The sequence below is a fragment of the Pelophylax lessonae genome, assembly GCF_965119305.1.
Source record: "Pelophylax lessonae genome assembly, chromosome: 4".
NCBI lineage: Eukaryota > Metazoa > Chordata > Amphibia > Anura > Ranidae > Pelophylax > Pelophylax lessonae.
Window position 1 is genome coordinate 291,475,647 of NC_138771.1, and position 24,568 is coordinate 291,500,214.

General features: G+C 44.1%; 1 protein-coding gene across 1 annotated transcript in view; it reads right to left on the minus strand.

Moving 5' to 3' along the window:
* Positions 1–24,568, minus strand: part of PPM1H (protein phosphatase, Mg2+/Mn2+ dependent 1H) — a 289,277-nt gene that overhangs the window by 147,031 nt on the left and 117,678 nt on the right. The window contains exon 2 of the mRNA XM_082256727.1: positions 4,658–4,823. Within this exon, the coding sequence (XP_082112853.1) occupies positions 4,658–4,823 (166 nt within the window). The remainder of the gene's footprint in view (positions 1–4,657; positions 4,824–24,568) is intronic.

Consider the following 24,568-nt stretch of genomic DNA (forward strand, 5'->3'; position numbering starts at 1 on the left):
TTACAAAAACAGAAACAAAGGAGGTGACTTCCGCCTGCCGAATCGCGGTAACATCGCGCAAACAAAATCGCGGGGCGCATGACGCCCTAAAGAAGCTCTTGTACCTTTTTTGGGCGTCATGCGACCCGCGATTTTGTTTGCGCGATGTTACCGCGATTCGGCAGGCGGAAGTCACCTCCTTTGTTTCTGTTTTTGTAATGCACAGGCATTCCCGCGATTTGCAATGATTTCCGTATCGCGGGCAGAATCACAGATTCTGCCCGCGATCCGCTATGCCCACATGTGAACGTAGCCTAACTGTAGCATCCGCCGTATCCCTTTCATGTCAGATCCAGTTCTGTAAGGACACTGCTCCATGCTTCTCCCCTAGGGGACTACAGCTCATGCTTTGAGCCCAACCTCTTTGCTACTGGACAGAGGAAGGCAAAGCAGCAGACGCATAAGCTTCTTTAGGACTTTCCACCTATTAGTATATCCCTTGCTAGCACATAAACACTGCAGCACAGCGGATTGACTCCATGTGCTGCCCCTGCCTCTCCCTCTCCTAGTCTAAGCTGTTTTACATGAACTGCAAGGGGCTAATACCAGGTCATATTCCAGTAATTATACTCCTTATATTCAACAAAATGTAATTATTGATGTATTATTAAAAACAGAACTTCCCTAATTTGTGTCATTTATAACTATCTGGCAGTACAGGCAATGAATACTAAAAGTCAGCTGATGAAAAGTCAAGTGGCAACAAAATGTATATATTTTGCTTATTGCGTTTTTCTTTTTTTATAGCACAATGGTTTATCAGTATATTTTTCATACAGAATTCTTAGAGCAGAGTAACCCAGGAATATAAAATATTCTATTATAAAACAGAAAACATAATTAAAGGGTGCTCAGTTCTAGCATTTTAGCTAATCACTATGAACAAAACGATCCTATCTCAATTTCCTGTGTTATGGGTTTGTCATATTGCTGCATGCTTCACCAGCTGAAAAAAATGCCATTTCATCCATGTTCTTTATCAGTTAATTTGTTTTTGAAAGGAAGGCACCGTAAGTGTAGGGATGAAACCAGCTTACTGGAACCGATCATTTTCTTGACACTGACATACTGAGCTATATCATTATGATTTAGGCTTTGGAGCAGGACAAGGCAAGATAATCCAACATTATCACATTTTTCTGAAACATCTGAAATTAAAAAGGTTGAGAGTAATATATAGTATCGAAACATAGGATATCCATTCTAAAGAATAACTTAAATACTTGGGCTACAGGAAGTAGATATTTTCTGAAGTATTCAAAATAAAATATGTTGCAAAGGTTTGTACAGATGACGACAGAAGACTGGAAGAAATTCTGTAAATTCCCAGCTCATGTAATATTTCATACCTTGAGAAAAATTTGGATATTAAGGGAGTATAAGGATTACCTTGAATCAGGTAATAGGAATGTTATTGGCAGAAAGAAATAAACACCTTCAGGTGCCTCAACACCCTTTTCTTTCTCATCCATGGAGGGACACAGGAATAAGTAAACAGTCTGATCATACAGCCGGCTACAGGAGGTTAGAACACTATATAAATTATAAATGTTAAGTCAACCCTCAAAACTCCTTTACCCTGCATACCTTGGTTTTTGGAGTATCCTAGGAGGTTGGATGCCTTTTCGTCAGCTCTGCTAAAATAAAATTTTATTTTTTTGCTAACCTTCCCTGTTTTGTGGCATTTTTATATTTGGTGACTTCAATCAAGATTCCCTGCTACATTGACACCTGAGCTGGTCTCTATATACACTGCAAACAAAAAAAATTTAAGGAACACTTTGAAAACACATTAGCTCTCAATGGGGAAAAATATCAAACTGGATATCTATACTGATATGGACTGAGTAATGTTAGGAACAAAAGGATGCCACATCATTTAATGGATATGAAAATTATCGAATTCAAAGACACCCCAAAAATCGAAGTGAAAAAACGATGCAGCAGGCTAGTCCATTTTGCTGAAATTTCATTGCAGCAACTCAAAATGGTACGCAGTAGTTTGTATGGCCCCCTTGTGCTTGTAAGCATGCCTGACAACTTTAGCGCATGCTCTTTTTCAGACGACGGATGGTGTCCTGGGGTATTTCCTCCTAGATCTGGAGCAGGGCATCACTGAGCTTCCTGAACAGACTGAGGTGCAACCTGGTGGTGTCAGATGGACCAAAACAATTATTAATACATGAGTATTTATTACATAAGATTAAGAACACTTACAAGATGTAAGGCAAATCACGCTTTCATAGAAGGGTCATCAGCACCATGGCTTCCGCTGTTCTACAGGTCTGTCAGGGGGTCCATATGGCTGTTGGTAAGGGAGCTGGGATGCATGGAGCATCCAGGAGGTTTGTGCAACCCGGCATTTTTGCACCTGGGTGTTCCTCAATTCTTGCATGGCAAAAAGAAATCATGGTTGGATAGCTCTGTGGTCCCCTGGATTGTCAAAAGCCAGAACATGTTGGGATCCTGTTGCAGGTACCCTTTAGGCAATGGAGTATGTCTGGAGGTCTTTGTGGAAACTTGTCACCTGGAAAAGGTCCTCTTTGTGGCTGTTACCCAGCCTTGTGAGGAAGTTCCACAAGATCACCTAATCAGTTCTGTACTTAATCAGCTGAATATTCTTAAGGTGTGGCTAAGGTTTCTGCGCCTCGCTCAACAACTGTAGCTGCATCGCTAGACTAGGTAGATCAGGAGATTCTAAGAATCATGTTCTTCAATGTGGAAGCTGCATTGCCTTGGTAAAGCCCCTTTGTATATTTCAGTTCTAACTCTTGTCTATGAAAGCTTCTATGTTGGAGCATATAAAAATTAGTAATGTTCGTCTTGTAAAAGCCCTTACATATGCACCCTACTGTAAAAAAAGATCATCATTAGAATTGGGCTGGTTGCCATTTTTGTGTACCTTACTCTTCCCACAGTCTCAGGGGTCTCTTACCTATCCTTTTAGAATACGATACCGTGAGGATTCTCAGCCTTTTTAAGATCTCATTTGTGGAATTTGTTGCCAGGCCAGTCAACCTCATTCCTATCATCTTCCTTCGCTGAATCCTAAGGGTTGGGAGTGTAAGGCTTGGGCCTGCATTTGTTAACCAGCTAGTCTTCTCTAATGAAACTTTTTTGTACAAGGTTCCATGCTGGGACCTCCTTCTTACTTGGGACTTGTCCCACTATTTTTTTCTGTTTTTTTATTTATTTTTTATTTATTGGGCACATCAGGTTAATGGTCTATTTCTTTCTTTCGACATGTTTTGGCGGAATTTAGGTTTTCACAGCCTCTCGCTGGTTCAGGCTCATTGTCACATTTGAAGGAGTCATTTTCTTTGGCACTGATTTCTTCTTTTCTAGTCCGGAGCATCATATTGTTCTTCTGTGACCTCTTCTTAGTTGTCGTCAGTTTCCCCTGTCTTGCAGGGCTTAACCTCTGGTTAAGATTTGAACATTAATCCTTCAATAGTGCTGAGTTGCAGACAGCTCCCAACTGACAGTTCCCAATTCCTTGTCATGGACCTATCAGTGGCTGTTGCCCACTCACTCTTCAGTCGGACTGCCTTTGGACAGCACAACCGGTTCTGAATTTATGTCTCTCTCAGTGGACAAGAAACATAAGATTTTTTTACTTACTGTAAAATATTTTTCTCTGAGTCAATTGAGGGACACAGGACCCACACTGTTTTTTTGCTTGCTCTATGTATTTCTCTCAGTGTGTGGCATGCTGGGTAGAGAAGGGGTTATTAGTGGGGCTGGCTTACAATTTTTCTATAAAAAGATTTTACCTGAATAACAAAAATCTTATTTTAAAGGAGCAGTGTGGGACTGCAAAAAATAAAACTCACACACTCCCCTTCGCACAAAGCAAGGTCCATAAAAACATGGATAAGCGAGTTTGGGGTGGAGGACCTTGACAGGGCCTGCACAGAGTCCTGACCTCAACCTGATAGAACACCTTTGGGACGAATTAGAGTGGAAACTTTAATGCCTGACCTCACAAATGTGCTTCTGGAAGAATGGTCAAACATTCAAATACACACACTCCTTAACCTTGTGGACAGCCTTCCAAGAAGAGTTGAAGCTGTTATAGCTGCAAAGGGTGGACCAACTCAATATTAAACCCTATGGACTAAGACTGGGATGCCACTAAAGTTCATGTGCGTGTAAAGGTAGACGTCCCAATACTTTTGTTCTCATTACACAAAATGACTGTACTGCTTTTATAATTACTTTGTAAACCTTAAATAAGGAATGGAAAATATTGATGAATATAATCTACAATTACAAGGATAATTTCACTTCTCTGTTATTCAAGAGTTTTGTAAAAATGGACTTTCGAAAAAAAAAACAAAAAAAAAAAAACAAAGTCTTTTTTATCTACGCATTCACCACCAGTGACTTGGTGTTACTGGTTTTACATTAATATCTTATAAATGAGATAAAAGAATATGTGTTATCCACAGCTGTGTTGTGTTTTACTACATGCTTTAGGTATCAAGTTTATATCTGCCGAAGCTAAGTGATCATTCATACCTCTATGGTATAGGACGGTATGCAAGTGGCACCTAAAAGAATTGAGTCAGTGGATGCATACTTTACACGTGCATTACAAACAAAAAAAGGCACTTACGGAGCCGTCTCTTAGCTGTAAGCCTTCCCCATTAGGTAGTGATGATCGCCGCTTGTTTAACGACGACTTGCTTGGGGTGGACTGGACTCCAGTTTTCTTCTTCACAAACATCACCTCACAGCTGGCTTGATCTTCATTGTGTGTGCTCTTCCCTGCATTTATTACCCTGAAAAAAACAAATACTTAACTGTTATGCAATTATTTCCCTCTTTTCAACAAGCTGAAAAATCTATGTGCAAAAATAAGTGCCTTAAACATCAGAAATGCTCATCGTCGTCTCCCTTAATGGGTTGGCTCCTACACAATCATTGCATGGCATTGTTGTGTTAGTCATGACCAGGATGTTTATGATCAGCCTCAGAGCATGATTTAAAGCGTATGTAACCCTAAAAAAAAAAAAAAAAAAAAATAATCCTGTTCCCATAAAGCATGAATAACAGCACAGTGCTTGTGCTGTGTAATTTGGCCCCTTGTATCATATAAAATACCTGGCTGATCCAGCCCTCCCCCTGTAAACTGACCACAGTTTATCATGGCTGCTGTGGCTGCTGAGCCCTGACAGCGTGGTCAGTTTATGTGCCTCCGTCATCTGCAGACTGGGAGAGGAAAGCAGCGAGGAGCCACGTGAGCACCGGGAAGCGCTTTGAAATAAGGTAGAAATCAACATTTTTTTTTTATACAGCACATACAGTGGGGCACATATCATTATCTAACAGAGGCGATTGTTTAACATTAACAAGTGGCTTTACAACCACTAAGCGTTATAAAGATTAATTCTAGGTATGACAATTTTTACATCCAGCTTGGACCAAAGTAAGCAGGTATGTTGCACACCCGTGGGATTCCTCTAGAACAGGGATCCTCAAACTACATTGTAAAGCTCTGACATTCACAGACATGACTCGGCATGATGGGAATTGTAGTTCCTGAACAACTGGAGGGCCATAGTTTGAAGACCCCTGCTCTAGAAGCTGGAAATCAATATAGCAAGCCCCGCTCCTAGAGTGATCTCCACTAACTTCCAGGTCCCATGCTGAGGCTCGCTCAGCATGGGCACCATTCGGGGAACACTTTCATCTTCTCTGTGAACACAAATTGTTCTCTGATGGGAGGATTAGGTGGAGGGGCAGGGTGGTGACATCAGGCTCTCCACATCGTCCAATCAAAGAACACTTTGCATTCTTTGAGAAAATACAAATGTGTTCTCTAAATAGTGCAAAAAACAAAACAAAAACATTTCTATGTGTTTGGTCACGCGTTTAGGAAACGCACAGGTGTAAATGCAGCCTGAGAGTAGCACATGTATTTAGACAGGAAGTGCCTGCAAAGAAACTGCCAGAAGCTGTAGGTCAGAAATGATAAAATAAATCTCTCCAAAAGGAACACAGATAGCAACCAAAACCTGAATGACATTGTAACCCTTCCCCAAGTGCTTTATGAATGTCTTCTACTATCTATGACCGCCTTTGGGCATAAGAGCAGAAAGTGCAGAGAGCGCAGTTGAGACTTGGTTGACGCATAACAGCTTCTTCACTTTGTTTACCAGTTGTGTGCTCAAGCTACATTTCGTACAACAAAGTAGCATTTCTCTTCCATCACTTCCCACTTTGTTATCTGATCTTAGAGAATCTCTTGGCTTTGTGGGCTTTTTTTTTTTTTTAAAGGCACTAACTTAATTTATTGGAAATCAGCCTCAAGGATGCTTTTGTATGCTATATGAGCAGTCACCGCTCAGATTTTCAACTTGGTGCTGTAGATGTAAGCTGCGCTTCTGTATGCAGTCATTATTCCAGTACTTGTGAATAATAAAACAAAAAAAAAAAAATGCTTGGACCCGCTATATGTAGCTGCAATAGCACTTAAAGCATGCATATTACTGATTGAGAGGCCACTTTAGCATACGTCAAGTGCTACTGCAGCTAATGAATTAAGGCCTATTGGTTTAAAAAGCTCTTTGAGTTGCCAGCTCATTTGCTTATGAATGCACAACACCAAGAGTGCATAGGTACCTTTGTATAGATTCTTAAGAAAGATAATGTTATATAAATGAAGAGGTTTGGTTAAATGTTAGTAACCACGAATTACAAAAAAATTCCAACAACAAAGAATAATATCAGCACTGTGGATAGGCAGCAAATAATCACTCAAGGTTGAGTGATTTCAACACACATTTTATATCAAATTTACTTAAAGCAGTATTAAACCCAAAAGCAAACATTTATTATGTTTCAGCTTACGAACTGACTGACCATGCTGCTGTCCAACGGTACCCCTGTGCTCCCTTATCCAGAATGGGGACACTCCAATACAGGGGGTGTTACTGGCTATATCACCAGGTGAAAAAACAGAGGGCAAAAATTCTAAAAAGGAAAGCTAATGCAGCCACCACATCTAATAATTGGTAAGCTGCAAAATAATACACTTTTGGTTTTGGGTTTAATACCATTTTAAGCTTATGTGAAGTAAAAAGGGTATCACAGTAAAAGACCTCCACAATTTTCAAAACATTAATGTATACTACAAAACATCTTCCAAGCACCTTAACCACATGAGCTCCAGAAGATTTTACCCCATTCATGGTCAGGCCATTTTCTGCTATTCAGCACTGTGCTGCTTTAAACTGGTAATTTGCTTGCTCATGCAACACTGTACGCATATAATATTTATATAATTTTTGACACAAATATTTATTTTTTGCGATATAAACTAAAGAATACCTAAAATTTTATGATTTTAATCCTGTATGCTTCCCGCTGAACCGGCCAAAACTTGAACAGCGTATGGCCAGCCTAAGAATTGGTAAGCTTGAATAAAATAAATAATTGCTTTTGGGTTTAATACTGCTTTAAGAAGCATTGGCTACCAGGCTCATGAGCGTGTCCAACATGAATTATGCAGACCAGCCTTTTTCAACCAGGGAGCCTTTAAGTTTCTTCAGGGGTGCCTTGGCAAAATGCCTAAAAATTGCCCCCAAGTGTTGGGAGACAGCCACTGGTTCAATAAAAACCGTCCGACATTTGGCCCGTGTGTACGTCAGCAATTTGGCCGGCTTCTGTCGGGCGAGCGTGCTGGGAGCGCTGACCGGAGTGTTCTGGGGGAAGGGGGCGCCCCCCCATCAGAACAGGGGGGAGATCGCTGTACTAACGTTGGACTGTTCGTACAGTGGCTCCGACCTGAGCTGTCAGGTTTTTTTCGTTCAATCCTGAAAACTGTGTGTACCAGGCTTAAAGTAGAACTATATGCAAAAATGGGATTTTTATACTTACCGTAATATCCATTACTCTGAGTTCATTGATGGACACAGCTCTCCATAATAAATCATAACTACTGGGTTATATTACCATCGGCCGTTCTCAGCTTGGTATATAACCCTTATCTCTGCTTTAGGTAATCAGTTTAGTAGAAGTATCAGAACTCCATAGAGGGGTGGGTGCTGTGGCCATCAAACTCAGAGAAATGGATTTTACAGTAAATACAAAAATCCAATTTTCTCTTTTGTTCCTCAACGGACACAGCGCTAGAAAAGTCATAACTACTGGGACGTCCAAAAGCAGTGCCAAAAGGAAAATGAGGGGTGAGGAAAATAACCCAAGGCTAAACATAAGAGCCCTTAACCAGGACACAGGAGCCTTAACCAGATCACAGGAGCCCCATCTGAAAAATAAACGTTTAAAGAAAAACACCCCTCAAGAGGGAACAGCCCCTCTTAAACAACAGCCTGCAAAACTTTGCAGCCAAAAGAAGCATCCGAAGATGCCAAAGTATCTACCTTATGGAATTTTGTGAAGGTATGCACCGATGACCAAGTGCCCGCCTTAAAAACTTGTGATATTGATGCCGGATGACGCAAGGCGCAAGAAGCACTCAGCGCCGGAGTAGAATGCGCGGTGTCACTGTCTGTCTGACTTATCTGGGGATGGTAGCCAAACAAGCGGCCAGCCCTTTTCTTGGTCCGTCGTAACCACAAAAAGCGAGTCTGACCTCTGAAAGGACTGCCAGATACACCCGAATCGCACGAACCACATCCCAAGCAAATTCCTTGGGATAAGCCGGCTTGGGCCACAAGGAAGGCAACACAATGTCCTCATTCACATGGAAGTCAGAGACAACTTTGAGCAGGAATGATGGACAGGGACAAAGAATCACTTTATCCTTATGGACCACTAAATAGGGGCCAATTCTGATACCCTGCGGGCCTAGGTAATAGCCACCAAGGATGTCACCTTCTGGGATAACATAGGCAAGGGAATCTCCTGAATATTCTCAAATGGAGGTTTCTGGAGAACCGAAAGTACTAAATGTAAATCTCATGGCGGTAAGAGAGACCGTACAGGTGGAGCCACATGCCGAACCCCTGAATACAGGTAAGAACTAAAGAGTGCGTGGCTAGGGGTCGCTGAAAGAAGATTTCCAGGGCAGACACCTGGCCCTTGATGGTACTCAAGGCCAACTTCTGATCAATGCCCTGTTGAAGAAAGGTTAAGATCCGAGCCACAGAAAAGGATCGAGGATGAGCGCCATTCGACTCACACCAAGAAATGTATGCTTTCCACGTACAATGGTATATCTTGCTGGAAGAAGACTTCATCACCTTCACCATAGTAGGGATCACTGATCCAGACAGACCTCTATCCCTCAGTACCTAGTTTTCAATAGCTAACCAATTAAAACCAGAGACTGTAAAGCAGGATGGTAGATCAGCCCTTGGGACAACTGTTCTTCTCTGAGAGGAAGCCCCCAAGGGATGTTTATGGCTACCAGATTTTTTTTATTTAATATATTTTTTTATTGAATTCTATACGAATTATACAAACATGAAATAGAAAGAAGAAAAAAAAAAAAAAGGGGGAGTCTCCCCACATTATATACAATTAGGCAATCCCTGCTCGTCATAACTAGAACCAATGCAGAAAACATACGATGTAATTTACCTACAAAAAAATCAATATTTCTGGGATTGTTAAATATTTTAGTCCAGTTGTTTAAGCGGGGGCTCTCCAATAGAGAGGGGAAGGAAAGGAAGAAGGATAGAAGAAAGAAAAAAAAAAAAAAAAGAGGAAAGGGGGGGTCCCTTGGTGTTTTGGTGTTTCACCAGTCTAGACGTTCTAGCCTGGAGAGGCCTCAGCCATATATGAAGCGTATATATTAGTGTGGGTAAATGTTAACCAGCATGACCAAATCTTACGTGCCAGGAGTGCCTGACCTCGAAGATCCAATGTCATGTCTTCCAGATAGTAGATACGGTCAACTGCCCGCAACCATTGAGGTATCGAGGGAACTGTAGACTGTTTCCAATATTTTGGGATTAATGCTTTGGCTGCATTTAAAAGGTGAGGGGTGATAGACTTTCGATACTGGGCCGGAGGTAGTTTAGTGTCATGGAATAATACAGACAACGGATCCCTAGCAATAGGTAAACCCTGAATTTCTTCAATTAAAGACAATACGCTAGTCCAGAAGGGTCGAATTGCTGGGCAGAACCACCATATATGTGCGTGCGTAGCTCTAAGCCCACAACCTCTCCAGCAGGCAGCCGAGAGAGATGGTGTCATCCTCTGTAGCTTGGCGGGGGAGTAGTGCCATCTAGTGAGAAACTTATAATTGGCTTCTGCTGTCCGCGCCGATGTTCCTGAGCTATGAGACAATTGAAGAATAACCTCCTCCTGTGTCTGCGAAAAAGTGCACTTAAAGTCTAGTTGCCACTGTTTCATAAAGTATGGGGTGGAGTTGGGGCCTAGTGCATCCAATGACTTATAAAACTTAGATAATAAACCTTTACCTGGTTCAGGGCGTACTAGAATTTGTTCAATCGGATTCAGGGAGTGTATGTTGCGTAAGGGGTGAGGCAGTTTTTTCACAAATTGCTGAAGTTGATGGTATTTCCAACAATCCATAAATGTCTTTGGTGATGCCTGGCATATTTTAGAGAATGGGAGTATTCCTTCCATCCCCGTTATATGATGCAACAGCGTGGCGTTGGCCTGTGGTAGCCACTGGGAGAAAGAGTGGTCTTTATGACCAGGCGGGAAGAGGCTATGGCCTAAAATCGGCATAAGCGGTGAATTATATGGAATTTTATGGAGCCTATGTAGCCGATCCCAGACGCGGAAAACCGAACTGGTTAAAGGCGAGATAGTGTCAGCAAAATTTCTAGTCTCTGGCGGTATCCAAAGTTGAGGATATAATGATGTATTTGCCAGCTTGTGCTCCAGCTGAACCCAGAGCTTTTCCTCTGTATGAAATTTCCAGTCGGCTATCCGAACCAGGGAAACGGCATTCAGATATCTCCCAAAGTCCGGCACCGCCAACCCCCCCCGGCTTTTGTCCCGCAATAATAGCGAGAGCGCAAGCCGAGGCTGTGAGCGACGCCACACATATGCTCTAACCAGAGAGTTCAGAGTCCTCACCAAATTAACGGGTATGTTAAACGGGAGCATTTGAAACATGAAGAGCACCCTGGGCAGCACATTCATCTTGACAACATTCACCCTCCCTATCCAAGAGGTGGCTAAATGATGCCAGTTCGCAAAGTTAGCTCTAATTGTGTTAAGTAAAGGAATATAATTTGCCCGTGCTAGATCCTCCACCTGGGCAGTAATGTGTACCCCTAAGTATTTAAAAGAATAGGGTTGCCATATAAAGGGGAAAGCTGGGCTGATGTCATGTGTGTGGCTACCAGATTGATTGGAAGATCCTCGTCCTTGATTCCTTGCAGAAATTGCGGAAGAAACCTGAGGATGATACTGTCCTTACCGTAGCCCTTTGACGCCCTGAGGCGTCTGTCAGGGGAACCCATGATCTTGCCACAAACATTGGTATCCTCCTGTGGAGCCGAACCTGCTATAGGAGCTTTATGTAGCACTGTGCAAACAGAGCTGTCTTGAAGGTGGATACCACCAGACTCAGAACCTGTGTGCAAAATGGGATAGAGAACTATCTGTATGACAGCAGCCGGTGAATCACGGCCTGTGGTTCCTGAAGTTTGTCCAGAGGAAGGACCACCATGGTCAGAATTAGAATCAGACCTAGGTAAATCAATTCCCTGGAAAGGGATAGCAATGGACCTTAGGTAGTATGGACATCACCTGAACCTTTGCAGGAATTAAATCCACATACGGAGACTCAGGATCTAAAAAACCTAAAAAGGACAAGCTTTGTCCCCCCTTATCGGTTCCCCCCAAAATAATCAATTTTGTGGATCCCCTTGATGCTCATGAAGGAGGTCCACAAGGCCGGAAGATGGGTGAGGGCAGACCTTCATGCTGAAAAGGGTCTTGTCTGAGGGTCCGGAGAAGCAGCTCTAGGCTTACCAGACCAAGGATGCTTGGAACCCCTCGGGGAATATTTGAAAAATATATATCCCTTATTCTCCGTCCCAGAAGCACAAACAAAAATTTATATGTATTAATAAGGAGGGCCCCATCTGCGGCGAGGCTCATTCCCTTTCCTTGACTGTGGAAGGAAGGTACTCTTCCCCCCTGTGATACCCTTAATGATGTCATCTAGTGTAGCTCCAAACAGGCGATCGCCTTGAAAGGGCAGATCAATGAAAGCTTTCACCACCGCTGACACAGAAAGTTTGGACAGCACAGAAGCGGTATTGCAAAGACGCATCACAAAAAAACTGTAGCCCATGGACCAACTGGTCTGCTAAATAAACCAAGCAACGGGGACCTGCTCAACCGCCAGGCCCTGGCGCAAAAAATGGATTTTTGTAAAATCTTACCGTAAAATCCTTTTCTCTTAGCTCATTGACAGACGTAGTCCTCGGTGATACACCACCTTCGGGTTATGTTGCCTCCACAGGAGCAGGACTAGACAGGAAATTAAAAAGCTCTGCCCACACCCTAGGGGCAGTCCCAGAGGGTATATCCTCTCTCTCTCTGCCTCAGCAAATCAGTTATGTGAAAAAGCAGTCTTTAGAGATTTTAACCCAACCCAACTCAAAAAACAGAGGGGCGGGGACTACGTCTGTCAATGAGCTAAGAGAAAAGGATTTTACGGTAAGATTTTACAAAAATCCATTTTTCTCTAGCGCTCATTGACAGACGTAGTCCTCGGTGATACACCACCTTCGGGACGTCCCAGAGCAGTATCACAAATGAGGGGTGGGAAAATGAAATCAAATCCCAATCTAGAAGGCCCAACCGGTGCCAACTAGAAGTTTACAATGCTCATCCTTAATGATGAGACTCAACAAAAAAGAGAAAAAAAAATTTTTTTTTTTTTTTTTCAAACAGAAAAAACCCTCGAGGTAGACCACCGGTCTCCTCAAATTGCGGCCTGCAAAACCTTGCAGCCAAATGAGGCATCCGCCGATGCCGTCACATCAATTTTATAGAATTTTGTAAAGGTATGTACCGACGACCAGGTGGCCGCCTTACATACCTGGACCACTGACGCCTGATGGCGAAAGGCCCAGGAAGTACTGAGCGCTCGAGTGGAGTGCGCCCTAACAGGGAACGGAGGACTCTGACCCTTAATAGAATAAGCCTGTACCACCGTTTGTCTAATCCATTTGGCAATGGTCGCGGCAGATGCAGGCAAACCCTTTCTGGGGCCATCCGTGATCACAAAAAGTGAATCCGTCTTACGGAATGATTCCGTAGCTTTCAGGTATACCCTGATTGCCCGAACCACATCTAAGGAATGCAACGCATGTTTCCGATGATGCTTGGGCTGAGGACACAAGGAAGGTAGTACAATATCTTCATTCAGATGAAAATCTGAAACCACCTTAGGAAGAAAGGATGGCTTAGGATGAAGTACTACCTTATCCCTATGAATCACTAGGTATGGGGACTGGCATGATAATGCAGCCAGTTCTGACACCCTGCGAGCAGAAGTAATAGCCACCAAGAAGGCCACCTTCTGGGATAAAGTAAGCAAGGGAATCTCCCTGATGTTTTCAAAGGGAGGTTTCTGTAGAACCGACAAAACCAAATTAAGATCCCAGGGCGGTAAGGGCGCGCGGACTGGTGGAGCCAGGTGCCGCACCCCCTGGATGAAATTCCGCACCAAGGACTTGGTAGCTAAAGGCTTCTGAAAGAAGATTGCTAATGCTGAAACTTGACCCTTAATGGTGCTCAAGGCTAGCTTCTGCTCAACCCCTTGTTGCAAAAAAGCCAATATTCGAGTCACCGAATAGGTACGTGGAGGAAATCCTAAAGATTCGCACCACGCAATATAAGTCTTCCATGTGTGATAATAGACCTTGCTGGAAGTCGCTTTCCTTGCTTTAATAAGGGTTGGAATGACTGAAGTAGACAAACCTCTGTCCTTCAGTACTTGGGTCTCAATGGCCAGGCCATTAAAACCAGCGACTGTAAAGCATGATGGTAAATTGGTCCTTGAGACCACAGACACTCCCTGAGACGAAGTTCCCACGGAACGTCTGCGACTAGCATGTCCAAGTCGGCCAGGCCGGCTTGAGGAAGCCAGCCTAGAATTTCTAGGACCACTGGCACTGATAGAATCTGAACCAGGCGTCCCTAGAGGTATCTGGCCCCGACCATCCGAGAAAGTCTGGTCGTTTTCTGTTCCCACACATTTATCAGATACCTGATTGTTATCAGGAAGGGTGATCTTTTCTGGTTGGACCTCAGGGACCGAAGTCACCCGACTAGAGGCTACTTGGCCTATCTGGTCAACCAGATCCGATTCCTGTGAGGTATAGGGACTAATCTTAGGAAAAGGTAAAGGAAAAGATCTATTCAGGGAACGGTAACTACCGCTTCCTGTAGTACTAAAATGTTGGAAGGGAAGAATCGCACCGGTAGTAGTGGTTGATGCTCGATCTAATGTCCTGAATACCGGTGAAAACGTCCCCCCACCCTGAAACCGGGTGGGGGCGCACCTTCAGGCTGTGTACTCCTTTGCTTCGGGTTTGGCTGGGTTGGTCCTCTGCTTGTCCGACCAGCCCTTCTTGAACCCTCCTGGCGGAGTCTTGCCTTTCCCGCTTGTACCAGCCGGGCGCCCTTTATGGGCGGTAAAGAAAGGTCCTCGCTTGCTGCGAGGTCCCTTAGCTTTAGCAGCCTGTGGCAAAAAAGTGCTCTTGCCCCCAGTGGCATCCTTAATGATTTCATCTAGGTTGGCCCCAAATAGACGATTCCCCTGAAAAGGGAGATTTGTCAAGGTCTTTTTGGAACCTAGGTCAGCTGACCAGCATTTTAACCACAGCACACGTCTGAGGATCACCGCTGACATAGATGCATGCCCTAATAAGGGAGTAGTGTCCAAGGCTGCGTCACAGATAAACTGTAGCCCTTGTATAATCTGTTCCATCAAATCAGATGTCTCCTGGGGAATATCTTTTCCCCTAAGGTCTTGGCGTACCATTCTCGCCCATTCCGTAAGTGTCTGGGAAACTAGACCCATAACAATTACTGGTCTAAATGCTGACCCTATCAGAGAGAAGATGGTGCGGGACTCTGCTTCCATCTTTCGATCCACCGGATCCTTAAAGGACGAAGTGTCCTCCACTGGGATAACCGTGGCTTTATTCAGCCTGGAAATAGGTGGATCCACCACTGGTGGTACCGTCCATTTCTTAATGATGGATTCCTCAAACGGATAGCGTCTAGCAATACGCTTGGAAATAGTAAAGGTACGTTTAGAATGCTCCCATTCTCCTTTAATCTGATTACCGAAACATTTGGGTACAGGAAAAACCTTCACCGTTTTGATGGGCTTATTAGTACCAAAAGGAATCTCTGTTTCAGTTGCCTCTGCCGGTAAAGCCTCAAGTTTTAAGGTTTCCTGCACTGCCACAACTAGTGCGTCCACCAATGCTTCTTCCTGAATTATAGCGGGAGAAGAAGCGTCCTCCTCACTGTCTGAGGGGGCTTTACCTGGGATAACAGCCCTTGCAGAGGAACCTGCAACTTCAGTGACCATCTCTGAATCTGAGTCAGAGGTGTCAGATAGTATAGGGGTAGGCGGGGGTCGCTTCCTTGACCCCCGTCCCTGACAGGCCGCCTCCACCCGAGCCACCATAGACTCCAAAATTGCTGTAAATGACTCTACACTCTGTGCACCGGCGGGTCCCGTGGCCCCCTCGAGGGAAACAGGTGGGGGAATATGTGTGGCAGGGTCCATGATAATTCCAGTCACCTCCTGGATAATATAATTCAAAAATAAAAAACTTTTTTTTTTTTCAGACCCCCAGCGCCACAAAAAACCCCTTAGTGTTACCTGCTAGGGATCCCTATCGATTGAGAGAGAGAGAGAGATAGACCCCCAGGCTCACCACTTGATGCTCAGAGTTTAACTGCAACAGGTTACAGCGCTGTCTTGACAAACAGGAAGTCTTTTGGCTGGCTGCCCAGGAAGAAAGGAGGCGGCTCCGCCCCTCTGCACGCCTTCCGGCGCCTCCCCTAGCTCCACGAGGTGTTAGGATCACCTCAAACATGGCCGCCCCCATGCTGGAGACACGAGGCTACGCCAAAATGGCGGCTCGTGCGATCCAGCAAAAAAAATGGCGGCGGCCTGTACTGAATAGCGGTGTGCTGCAGGGCACACAACACTCTCTCTGCATGGGGATTTGGCGTGGTTGGCGGTACCGGCCCTGGCGGACCGCATGGCCATTCGGGAGGCCTGCTAATAGCTGGAGATCTGATTAGGAAGGCAGTCTACATGTCCGTGGCTTCTGACTGGTAGGTAGCTTATTCTTATCACCGTAAGATTCCCAGAATGCCACTGATTACAATCTTTTTAACATGTATACAATTAGATTGTTAGCTCCCAAACCAAGCCTCCTGGCTTTTTGCACATAAAATCACACTCAAAGTAGGAGGATCTGTGTCATTTATAGGATAGAGAGGGACTCTATCTTACCATACAGAGAGGGGCCCGCGTTCACGACAAGACCCGTCAGGGGAAAAGGGGGAACATACTACTCACCATACCGGAACCAGGCGGGCACCAACTCCTGACAGTACCCCTCTCCACCGGGGCGGGAGGGCTGTCGACCGATATGGACGCCGTGACTCATGGTCTTTGGCGTTTCAGCGAGACGTTTAACTCGCGGGGTCAGTCCCTTAATGGGACTTTGTCGCGGCCGACCCAGCGCGGAGCTATGGCCTGCACGCGCTCGTAGGCTGAACTGGGGTGACCACCGGATCTCAACATCCAGCCCGTCGCCCAGTTCAGCTTTCTTGCTTGAAGATCTCACAGGAACACTGGAGAAAAAAGCTGTCTAAAAAATCTTTTTAAGAAAAAAAATCTTGCCAGGACCGAAGATCCCAGCAAGGTATCTAGGTCCTTACTCCTAACTAGACAGAAAATAACTGATTTGCTGAGGCAGAGAGAGAGAGGATATACCCTCTGGGACTGCCCCTAGGGTGTGGCCAGAGCTTTTTAATTTCCTGTCTAGTCCTGCTCCTGTGGAGGCAACATAACCCGAAGGTGGTGTATCACCGAGGACTACGTCTGTCAATGAGCGCTAGAGAAAGCTTGGCCAATTCAGTAAGGGTCTGAGGCAAAGACTGGCCGCAATGTTGAACCAGCCATAGTAAACATGCTGCGCGCCACAGCCTCAGCTTTCCTGTCAGCCTGGTCCTCTAAAGGATGGGGATTCCTCTACTGGGATCATGTTAGCTCTGTTCAAACTGGAAACAGGAGGGTCCACCACTGGTGGACTAGCCCACTTTTTTAAAAGGGACTCCTCAAATGGGCAACATACAGCAAAATGCCTGTGGACCACAGGAATGGGAACCTGTCAAAATAAGGCACATAACCCCTTTGGAGTGCGAGGTTACTTGTGCATACCAAACGACACAGCCACGTCCGTGGCTATATCAGCCACATCCTCCAGTTTTAAAGTCTCATGCACTGCAGTGATAAGTGGGTCTACCTTTTTAATTCGCTGCTGCGACCATGGAGGAATCATCCTCACTATTGGATGGATCTGGGGGTGTGATAATAAGTCCCCCTGGACAGGTCGCATCCATGGTGGCATCAGGCTCAGAATCAGATGAGACAGACTGAGCAGGGAAAGGCGGGGGATGCTTCCTCCTGGGGCTTTGCCCACACGCCACTTCCAGCCGGGACACTAAGGACTGTAGAACCACCATCAGTGCAACTATAGGAAGCTGGGGTTCCAAGGGACCTGCCACCTCCATATGGGGGTCAGTGGGGGAGATGTGACCCTGAGGCTCCATAAGGAAAGGAAGACCTTGCAGTACAAAAATTATCTTTTGACACCACTAAAGGATCCCCCCCAAGGCTCAGGGTACCTATCAGCAGAGAGAGAGATAACCGGAACCACCATGGACTCACTTTACCAAATCGGAGGAGCGCAGAGAATGCGGATCCAGCATTATTATGAACGCCACCCCTGTTCCTATGTCTCGGGCACAAGAAGAGGAAACTGAGGAGGAAGAGAAGTAGCTTCATGCGTCTCCAGTGTCTCCCAGAGTAAGGGAAAATGGCCCCAATGACATCAACAGGCTACACAAACATGGCCACCAACCGGAGACCAGCCAGACAAAGGGAAAATGGCCACCATCAGCTACAGCATGCTGCCAGGATCTTCCCTGTGCCTTCTGCAATGCTGCACCCTCTACAAAAGGTAGGACACATGTTAGGGGAGACTCTTCTGCGCACTTTGCACTGATCTCTGCACTGGGGCCCCCCTGCACTATACCCACACTGCAAACAGTGGGGCATGCACCTAGGAGTCTCCTACACTGGGACCCCTCCAGACTACCAGGGCAGGACACACTATTCCAGCACCCTTACAGAGTGGGGATCGGGGGAGACCCAAGAGGTCTCCGCTGCATCCTCTGCCCTGGGACCCCACCAGACTCCAGGTCCAGACGGGGGGGGGGGGGAAGGGAGTTGGGGAAGCCCAACTCACTGAGGGATTTTTAAGGATCATAGGATGGAACCGGTCTCTGCGTCCGTGAGCCAACCTAGCACATAGTCGCTGGCTGGGCGGACCACTGGATCTAGATTATCCAGCCCGTCGCCCAGGCAGGCAGTTGACTGTAGATCTACTGAGAGAAAAAAAAACAAAAAAGATGCAAGGGAGGAGAATAAAATTGCTAGGACCAGAGATCCCAGCCGGCAGCCTAGGTCCTTACTCCTGACTAGACAGATTAAAACCAATTGCCTAGATGAGAGAGGGGGATCATATACCAAGCTGAGGATGGCCTATGGGCATAGCCAGGTGTTTTTTTCTGCCTTGTCCTACTCCTGGAGTAGGACCCAGTAGTTATGAATTATGGAGCGCTGCGTCCGTCGATGAATGAAAGAGAAACTATTTTTTTTTTTTCATTTTGGATAGAGTAAGGGAGGGTTATAACCCGTCAGATTTTTTTTTTCGCCATCTGTGTCTCATTTTGGAGATTTCTCTTCACTTCCTGTCCCATAGCCAAACAGGAAGGGGGAGGAAATACATGCAAAATTTGGGGAATTTTTTGGGGACCCCCAGGTCACCATAACTAGCTTCCCCATTGGAAGATTTCCACTCTATTACTTTTCTAGGGACAACCCAAAATTTTGGATTTTCACTTTCAATGATAGTGGTAAACATGACAATAGAGAGGGTGAATCTCCTTAACAGGGATACAGACAGCAATAATAACTGACAGGCGTTCTAATCCATCTCCACTCAATCCAAAACGAAAATAAAAATTTTGCCTTTAGATACATTTTAACTAGTTCTGGACTGCCTTCTGCACATTTACCGTGGCAAGGCAGCCCGGCTGCGCAAAACGACGTACCTGTATGTAATTTCGTGCAGTAGTTTTGGGGGGCATGCTTGCGCTGATTGGCCAGAGGGGGAGCCAATCAACTGGTCCGGCGGACCAGATGTCCATCAGCCACCTGCGATTGTTCCCGGAAGAGGTAGAACGGCGATCTGCCTAGGTAAATAAGGCAGATACCCGTTCTGTAAGAGGAAGCGAGAGAGATCTTGTGCTTCTGCTTAACAGGAACATGGATCTCTTTCTTTCCCCAGTCAAAACATCCCCCACAGTGTTAGAAAGCACCGCTAGGGACACACTTAACCCTTTCATCACCCCTGATGTTAACCCCTTCCCTGCTAGTGTCATTAATACAGAAACAGTACATATTTTTAGCACTGATCACTATATTAGTGTCATTGGTCCCCAAAAAAGTGTCAGTTAAGAGTCCGATTTGTCCGCCACTGTCACAGTTCCGCTATAAATCGATGATCGTCACCATTACTAGTACAAAAATAAATAAAAAATCCATAAAAATATCCCATCGTTTGTAGACGATATAACTTTTGCGCAAACCAATCAATATACAGTCATTGGGATTTTTTTTACCAAAAATATGAAGCTGAATATATATTGGGCTAAATTGATGAAGAGAGATTTTTTAAATTTTTTTATTGGATATGTATTATAGTACAAAGTAAAAAATACTGTTTTTTACTGAAATCCCACTGTACATGAATCGCATTTGAATCGCACAGGAAAGCACAGAGTGTTTCTGTGCGATTCACAGAGTGAATGGGCCCTAAGGATTTATCTTTGTTGTGTGCTCCCTCTTTGTGCTTATACTGTTTGTTGCATATACTCATTATCAATGTTTAGGCTGTTAGTTGAATACTCACAGCACCCAGGATCTAAGACAGCTAAGCAAGCTTGGGGCATGGCTGGTGCTGACCTTGACAGATATAATTTGTGCCCCCTTTCAAATGCCTCAGACAGTGACTTGACAGAACAGGCTTTAAACAGCAGAAAGCCTTTAATTAGGAAGGACAACAATGACCATGTAAATAGATAAAATATAGATGGGTCACCTAGATACAGCTCTTTGGCGATACAAATCCATGCAGCATGACAGATTACACTATTATAATTGGCATATCAGGACACTCTGAAGGATAGCTCATTTAATAGCTTAACAGTCCCCCAAACAAAATTTTAGCACTGATGTCTGATAATCTTTCCATAGCAGTTTAACTGTCCTCCAGGGTATGACCACGTGAACTGCTGTCGAGTCCCCCTCTGCCTTCCAGTTGAACCCAGTGATAATTACCGTATTTTCCGGCGTATAAGACGACTGGGCGTATAAGACGACCCCCCTAATTTTCATCTACCGGTAATACTTATACTTAGGTTACCTTGGAGATAATATACTCGGCGTATAAGACGACCCCCCATTTTTGGGGGATTTTTTTGAGGTTCAAAAGTAGTCTTATACGCCAGAAAATACAGTATATACTTATATAACAATTATACTATATTATATATTATTATTATATATTATACTATAATATAACTATCCTAAAATCGATTTCCTTCTTCCAGGGCCTGGAGGAAGCAGCAAGCTCCCCATGGCATTTAATTCAACATCCAATGGAAAAAAAAAAGGGCATCCAGGAGGTGCTGGGACTTTGAAATAAGTTTAAACAAGGTAGTGAAAAGGCAAAAAACATTTGGCACTGGCTCAGATTAGCCTGCTCACAACAGACAGTGCAACCCTCCAGTGAGTACTCCAGGAGGTAGCCAGAAATAGACATGCATATATGGAAGGAGCGCCAAACCAAAATATAAAAGAGTCCAAATTATTTTATTGATATTATGTAAAAACATAGTCAACGCGTTTCAGGGTTAAAGGACCCCCCCCCCTCTTCATCAGGGCTGTGCAGGGAAGCTTATGTATAGTTCATATTCCTATCGCACACCTTCCTGGTTTGTAGGCTCGTGTATGTTGGGTGCTGAAGCGATCACCAGTTGGCAACTGGATTAGTTACAAGTAAATACATATTCGCATGCCTGACGAAGGGGTCCTGTGCGGCTCCGAAACGTTGCAGTATTTTTTGATGTGATCGTAAATTGAATAAAAGTTTTGGACTGCTTTTGCAAGATCCTTGGTGTGCTGGCGAATATGTATTTACTTGTGCAGGGAAGCTGACTGCTGGATTAGGATTCCTGGCCAATAGTATCTGCATCAGCAGTCAAAACACCTTATTTTGACTTTTGTTAATTTGACTGCTGATGCAGCTATTGCTGGCCAGGATTTCTAATCCAACAATCAGCCATGACAAAGGGGGAGTTCCTTAGACCCCCCAATTGGCTGCCTTTTAACACAATATCAATAAATGAATATGGACTAATTTTTTTGTTTGGTGCTTTTGATATATGCACATATTTTTCTGATTTAATTCAACATGACACCACTAACTTTTAGGTGGGGGAGGCTGAGTGGAGCAACAAAGACCACAGAGGAGAATATGTGGCTAGCACATAAATAATGTTTGTATGCCATATAGGACAATTACTTACTATATGGCATTACCAATACCACAATGTTCTAACTGTAGAATTTCTCATGCTCGGCTAGCTGCAGTCCTATCCCTGCAAGGATAATTTCTTTAGTAGCTGACAGTCCTAAAGCCCTGGACACACGATCTGAAAATCGGACAATAGATACTACTTTTTTTTGCATGCTAGTCGCATATCGAACATTAAAAGCTTACTAAAGTTACAAAAATTCCTGCATGACAGAATAATGAATTGGAAGTGATGTCATTTGTTGTAGTGTATCTGTATTGTATTGTATTTTTGAATGACAACGGCGCTGATTAACCACTTGCCTACAGTGCACTTTCTCCCCCTTCCTGCCCAGGCCAATTTTCAGCTTTCAGCGCTCTCACACTTTGAATGACAATTGCGTGGTTATGCTAAACTGTACCCATACAAAATTTTTATCATTTTTTTCACACAAATAGAGCTTTCTTTTGGTGGTATTTAATCACCTGTGCGATTTTTATGTCTTACAAAAAAAAAAAAAAAAGGAAAAAACACAGAAAATTAAAAAAAAAAAAAAAAAAGTTTCTCTTTTTTCTGTGAGTAAATTATGAAAATAAATAAATTTTTCTCCTTCACTGATGTGCGCTGATGAGGCGACACTGATGGGCACTGATAGGCTGCACTGATGGGCACTGATGAGGTGGCACTTATGGGCACTGATGAGGTGGTACTTATGGGCACTGATGAGGTGGTACTTATATGCCGCACTGATGAGCACTGATAGGTGGCACTGATGAGCACTGAGAGGTGGCACTGACGGGCGGCACTGATCGACACTAATGGGTGGCACTGATGAGCACTGATGGGCAGCACCATCAGTGCCCACACTCAGTGCCCATAGTGCTGCCAGTCAGTGCCCATCAGTGCCTAGATGAGCAGGCACTGATGGGCACTGACTGGCAGCACTATGGGCACTGATTGTGGGTACTGATGGTTGGCAGTTATGGCATTTTATTTCACTGTTGTGTAATCAGGGCACAGGTGATCAGTGCCCTGATTACATTTCTCTGTGTCCCCTATGAGGAGGAGCCGCTGATCGGCTCTCCTCGCCTCACACACTGACTGACTGACTGACAGTGTGAGCCGAGGAGAGCCGAATAACGGCACTTCCTCATTTACATGTGACCGGCTGTGATTGGACACAGCCGATCACATGGGTAAAGAGCCATGTCATTGACTCTTTACCGAGATCGGGATCGTGTCATGTCCTAGCAACACGGCGCGGTCACGATCGCCACTCCGCTTGCCCCTGGGGGCGCGCGAGAGAGGCTGTTCTGGTGCGCCGTCATATGACGGTGTCCCAGGATCATAGCTACACCGCTCCGCCGTCATTTGATGGCGGGCGGGTAGTAAGTGGTTAAACAAATTGCACAATCTGGTATTGTACGAGAAAAATGTTTGTGCTTGTCCGTTTGGATAATAATGGGATAAGCTGTCGTGATCGGCTCTCAAAAGCTCTGTACTAATGATCCCAATTATCGTATGATCGCTTCAAAAGTGGTATTTTTCATCCGATTTTTGGATCGTGTGTACGGACCTTTACACTACTTAGCATTCTTCAGAACTACGTAGCATACTAATCTTTGATTGATGCGAATATGGCACTATCTGGTGTGTTATGAGATGTAACGTTCCACATTGCCCAGCAGACAGACCACATGTAGCATGTGCCATACTGGTCCTCATTTGTCACCTTCAGCTCAAGGCAGCAATTCACCCAAATTGCCAAGTTCTATCATTGGAGCTGCACATGATGTCACTACAAGAAATTACTCCTACTTGACTACATCTCTAAATAATCTCTATGGAAGATCTTTCTACAGTACAATGTAAATGCAACCCATCAGGGCTAGTGCATTCATTCATTATGATCAGTTACAGCAAACCATGTTTTGGGACTGGATTACAATAACGTTGCCAAGATCCCCAAATAATGGCAAAAAGTTGTAGAAGAATTGGACTTTACAGGTACCAAAAAATAGAAATATATTCACAAACCTACACTAAAAACTATACAAGTGACCATAAAAGATAAAAGTATTTGGAGGGCATACATACATATATATATATATATATATATATATATATATAAATATATTGTGCAGCCATATACAAGGCAGGCTATAACAAAGCCCTCATATTTTATGTACAGACTATAACATCTAAAAGCCATCTTATCCAAATATAGAATATCAATTTCTCTCCCAGAATTCAACAGTGAAAAAAAATTGCCACAATGAATCTATGAATAGATAAACATATAACACTGAAGTGAGCAACCATGCTAAAGTTTTCATATTTTAGATGTGTGCGTCAGATCTACTGGTGCATTTGGTTATCAATATAAAAAAAATACCGGAAGAGATATTGACATTTTATCTTTGGATAAGGGCACTTTTATCCATTGGTTCTCCATTTGAAATATGGGGGCTTTGAATAGATTTCCTTGTACAGGGATTTACAATATATTTTTTATAAGTTATTGAGATTGGCCTCAAGTACAGTACTCTTACAGTTAGGTCCATATATATTTGGACACAGGCACAATTTTCATACTTTTGCCTTTGTATGCCACCAGAATTAAATTAAAATAAAAAAATCCAAATAATTTTGAAGTGCA